The 5444-nt window shown below is 39.2% G+C and overlaps 1 protein-coding gene across 1 annotated transcript; it reads left to right on the top strand.

Moving 5' to 3' along the window:
• Nucleotides 1-42: 42 nt before the first annotated feature.
• Nucleotides 43-5241, top strand: LOC104164994 (glioma pathogenesis-related protein 1-like; the record flags this gene model as incomplete). The annotated part of the gene is made up of 5 exons (XM_009704496.1): nucleotides 43-171; nucleotides 711-911; nucleotides 2455-2530; nucleotides 2661-2698; nucleotides 5138-5241. Coding segments are annotated over exons 1-5 (548 nt in total), but the record flags the coding sequence as incomplete, so codon positions are not given.
• Nucleotides 5242-5444: the final 203 nt, after the last annotated feature.

The following is a 5444-nucleotide window of genomic DNA, read 5'->3' on the forward strand; positions in this document are numbered from 1 at the left end:
GGGAGCGGGGGTCACTCACGCGAGTCCCTGGCGGGGGGGACCATGAGGGCGTGGGCGGCGGTGCCGGCCTTGTGGCCGGTGCTGAGGGCTGCAGATGGGCAGTTGACATGCGGAAACAAACTCTACAGCTCACGGAGAGTTCTAAAGCAGGCATGTTTACTACGGCGCCGGGTGCGAGGGGGATCGTTCCTCCAAACTTGCACACCGAGTAAAATAAAGATACATATTATATACCATGAAACATTTACATATTCATAATTCACTACATATTCATTGTTATTCACACTTAAGATTGGTTATAAGTTTCTCGCTTCTAATGTAAATTAGTACGCATCCTCAGTAAGCACTAACGAAGCCTCTCTATTAACTACGCATGCTCCCCAAGCGGGGTTTTGCCCTCTTTCAGGGGGGCCGTTTGAGTTGGAGGTCGCAATCTCCCACTACCACAATTACCTCTGTCCTGCTTTCAGCTACTTTGTTGTTGATGTCTGTGGGTTGTGACGTGTTATCAGCTTGGCTCCCTTCATGTCTAGGACTGCCTCTCTCGGAGGCCTCTCTCCACATTCTTGCCTACTGACTTAGAGAACAGTGTCCCTTCTTCTATCGTTTGTTCTTTTTCTTGATGCTTCCCAACCTTGAGATGCCAGGCTAAACAATGTGCCTGCTTTTCTGTTAATTTAGCTGAATTCTTTAACCCTTTGGTATCACAGTCGCCTGCCTTACCGAGCATCATGGATAAGACCTTCATGGAGGACTATGTGCGCGTCCACAACGACCTCCCCACCAAAGCCCGGCCAGCTGCTAGCAACGTGTGGTACACGGAGGGGGCAGGCCTAGGAGCGCATAGGTGGCTCCAGAGTCCCGCTGGGGCAGATGGGACAGTGGGTCAGGGGTCTCTTGGTAGTCCCTGGGTGAGGCAACTAGGATGGCATCACTGGTTTGTGTTCAGATATCATCATGTTTATTTGCTAGGAAATACTGACATGAGTTGAGTCAGTTGCAGACAGGTAAGTATAGAAATAAGAGGCATGCAGGGTGAGGATGCAGCGACACAGGCCAGCTGGAGATGTTTACATTTCACCCCAACGAATTTCTCCCTAAGGAGGAAGCAATGGTCCAGCAGCAGGACTGATCCAGAAGAGTTAGGCTGTCCATCAAAAGTAAGGACATGAACTGCAATACTGAGGCTGAAGGGGCTTTCTGGGGGCAAGGAAGAATCTTTGCTTGTCGTAACCAAAACAAATTGCACTCGAAGATTTTTGCTGGAAAGGGTTAAATGAAGAAGATGCAGGAAAAGTGGATGTTTGATGTTTGGTTCACTTCCTACCACGAGAGGAAAATGTTGTGAGCAATGAGCAGCTAAAGGATGAGTAGCCTGAGGAAGGCTTGGGAACATACACATACCCAGATACGGATGGCAAAGACTGCCATTTGCTTGGGTGGGTTTGAAGCCAGAATGGCAGAAAAGGGAGTATAACCTTGGAAGTGAGGAAGTTTGTGAAAGACACTGCACCCAGTTTTAGTACTCAGGAACAGGAAAACCAGGAAAAATTATGAATGAAGATATGCATGTAGAAATACAGTTAGAAAAAAAATGAAAGGTTTTAGGGAGAAAACAGTATTCGCAGTGAGTGGAGTTATTGTAAAATCCACATAGAGACTGAGAGTGAACTGAAATGTACAAACAGCAATAAACCTCGGCGATAAAGCACAGGATCTTTTACAAAAGACATGAAGCTAGGTACTTTAATGGTAGAAGAAACTTGCTGAAAAACAATCATGACTGGAGGACAAATACCAAAGATAGCTCATGTTCTGGAATCAGAAGTTTTGTTAATGGCAGCAGACTGCAAAGAAGTAAGAGGTAGCAGAATGAGTTACTGGCCAAACATTGGCATGTTTACCTCATGAAGCTGTCTTTCTAAAACGCTCCAATGTGTATTTAAAGCTTTACTGTAGGAGAAGTAAGTATTTGTTTCCAGAGGCTCTCTTAAAAATACCTAAAATATTTATACATCTGAATCTACAGTAGCTGTGCATTTTTACTTTGAATTAATTTCTGTGTACCAAATAGAAATTCTTAATGACCTGTTCAACAACAACCACAAAAAGTGTTTCATGTTTAATTAATGTCACAGTAATTTCTTATCTGAAGATAAAAGTGCATTTCAAACATCTTTTCAGTTGCTAGCAAGTGTTCTTACAAAGTTAATTTTCAACACTGAAGGGGGGAGAAACTCGTCTAATGAGATCAGTTCATATTTCTGTGCTGCAACAGGAAAAGTCAGTGAAAATAAAACACTGGTACTTGCCTAAATAAGGGAAAGTATTTCTTTATGAACTCCAGCATATGATATTTATCTGTACTTTATTGCCTGACTGGTTTAATCTGATTGTTTCAAATCCGGTTGTGACTTAACATTGCACAACTATTTCACCTTTCGTATTTTGCAGACTTGGGATGCAGCTTTGGCAAAGATTGCAAGGGCATGGGCAAATAAATGCATTTTTGAACATAGCATGTCCTTAAGTAAGAAACAGCAGTGCCATCCTAATTTCACATGTTGGAGAGAATATTTGGGTTGGAAGTCATCAAGCATTCTATGTTGCTGATGCCATTAAATGGTGGTATGATGAGGTCAGATTCTATACTTTTGCAGTGCAGAAATGTGCTAAGGTTTGCCGTCATTGCATTCAGGTAAGAGTTAACTGGTAAAATGTCCTGTATAGTGCCTACCAGATGCATCAGTAGGGACTGTAAATAATACAGAGTTGCACATATGGTTTGTAGTGACTGACAGCTTACTGTCTTCTGTAATTTCAAGCAATGGCTGTCCTGCAGGTTAGCCCTGAACTGTTTCACCTCTTTGTCTTGTATAATAATCCATTCCTCTTGTCCACAGTATTGGCCTCGCTGAAAGCCTCACTCCTTGTTTCATTGTATCAGTATTACATAAACTTTCTAAAATAATAATTTCAAGTTCTCTAGCTGCAAAGCCACACAGTTCTGAATTCTGTGAGTTTGGAGGTGCTGTTCAAAATAATCACAGTAATTGCAGAATGTGGGTACTCCTTAGTGGAAATGTTAACGGAAGGAGAAAATCCAGCCGAAGTAAATTGTATTCTTTACAAATCTTGAAACAAAAGGAAGGGGGGGGAAAAGAGCATCAACAACAAAAGAGGCAATTTATGATATATTTCTGATTTCTCAGTGGTAATTCTGACAAACTTAATTCTGCTGAGAAAGTAAAGCTTTTCTTTGAACATTTAATATTTTAAGTTGATTTATTCATTCCCATGTTTAAAAAATAAGCTTTGCAGTAACATTAGTTTAATCTATGAGCAAATACAACGTTTCAGTGATTTAAAATGTGATAATTTTAATGTCAAGTAGATCTTATCAGTAAAAAGGACTCTTTAATTTATTATCTCAGTATTCAAAGATGCTTTGACTGCTCTCTGAGCAAATTACAGGTGAAAATACTGTGCAGTATACTTACAGTGAAACTGTTACTGGACACAGCGGTAGCAGTGAGGTTCTTTTTGAGTAGACTTTGGATTGTGAAATGAAAATACTTAAAGTTACCAGAATCATTTAAAGAGCATTTTCTGTTTGAGTCTTTCTGCACCTCTTTTTATGTCTTTTCTCAGTTATTTCCCCTCAAGTCTTAATTCTTGTTCCCTGCCCCTGGTTCTGCCCGTAACAAACTCAAAAGCAAGGCTGGAGGATTTAAGTTTTGCTGTTTATTGGGCAGTAAATCTTTAGAAGACTAGAACTAGACAATATCTTAGGAAATTATTTTTCATTTTTTCTCTGGCACAATAAATTTTAAAAAGTTACCTATCAAGGCAGTTCCTAGAATTTTAAATTGCTGTTCAACCTTGTCTACATAGAATTCTGGAGGTTTTTACACATTTGTTGGACCAATGTTCACTTCTAAGCTTTCTTTCCCGTGATTAATATTGCTTGCTGCTTTCTTGTTACACATAGTTAAGTCATATCAAAATGTTCATGCATTTCAGGCAGAATTACAAAGGAAATTAAACACTGGAAAAAACAGGCAGAGTACATGGGTTAGACACCAATGAACACATAAAAATACATATGTCATCAGAATTGATAATCAAAGACCGTGCATGATCCAGGAGCCATCATAGTCTTGAAGGCTTAGACACAAAATTGAAAATGGATAAAATTTACAAATCATAAATGGATGGGCTGTGTGGACCTGCCAAGAGAACCACGACACAGAAATCTCAAAATGGTGGAAATCTCAAAAAATATGTGAAACTGTTACATAAAGGCCCCTGAAATGCTTAGTCCTTAATCCAGGATTCAGGTAACACCACATTAAACATTAAGATCCTTTTTGAAGAAAGGTTATGTCTGTTGAACATATGGTTGAAGAGACGGAACTTCTGGGGATGTTGAAATCCGTTTGTCAGTCTGAGGCCTGTACTGTTCATACTGGGGAGGTACTGAGAGTAATCTGCTGTATCTTGAGGTTTTCCAGAAGTGGAATGTATGATCATCCAGATCTTCTAGGTGTATAGTTCAACATTTTTACCTGAATTTAGAACGGTTTGGTTAGTAATATGAAGAAGGTATAGGAAGAATCTCCCAAGAAAAAGCAGATGCCCAAACTGTAAGTGATAGTAAACCATCTTCTCTTAAGTATGCCAGATAACACTCATTAGTCTGAAAATGTGCAGTGCTAAAGCTCTCAGACTTGAGCTTACAGTAGTAATCAGCCAGACCATTTCTAGCACACAGGAGAAGCCCTTCTTGCAGACGAGAGTTATGAGTCTTGAAATTAATTAAAGGAGCTGTGGGGTAGTTGTCACTAATTTCCATAGAAGCTACCTAGATCATGAAGTCAGTGACTCTTACTGAAATTATTCTGTAGAAGATTCTGGAAACTTGCAGCATAGGTCACTTCATATTGAGGGGTGAATACTTAGAAGTTAATCTTAAAAAGCTTGCTTACCAGTAATATTTTTAAATATATAAGAAGATCAGATGTTGCAAAGTGAAAATAATATGCGGGATCTTTGAAAATAACAGAAGCTTTCTAGCTATTAGACTAGGTTACTGTTGAGTGTAGTTTTTAATTTGTTTTAAAACTTTTGGGGTTAGGTTGTTTGGGACTATTCATATAAAATACGCTGTGCTGTTAACCTATGTAAGGAAGTTGCAGGAATACAAAATGCAGCAAATTTTGTTTGCAACTATTCAGCAGGGTAAGTTACTGGTTTAAACGTTAAAAAAAAAAAAAAAAAAAAGAAAGCAATTGTAATGATATTTAGCTGAAAGTAAATTGGGTTCTTTATTTATTGGTAGTCTTGTAAATGCAGTATCAGAGAAAACAATGGTTGTCTAATTCAGTTATCAAGAGAGACATGAGCATTAGAACGTGTACTTGCTTAGTTTAACTTTACTGGTA

This window comes from Cariama cristata, unplaced genomic scaffold (assembly GCF_000690535.1).
Source record: "Cariama cristata isolate BGI_N322 unplaced genomic scaffold, ASM69053v1 scaffold26787, whole genome shotgun sequence".
Taxonomy (NCBI): domain Eukaryota; kingdom Metazoa; phylum Chordata; class Aves; order Cariamiformes; family Cariamidae; genus Cariama; species Cariama cristata.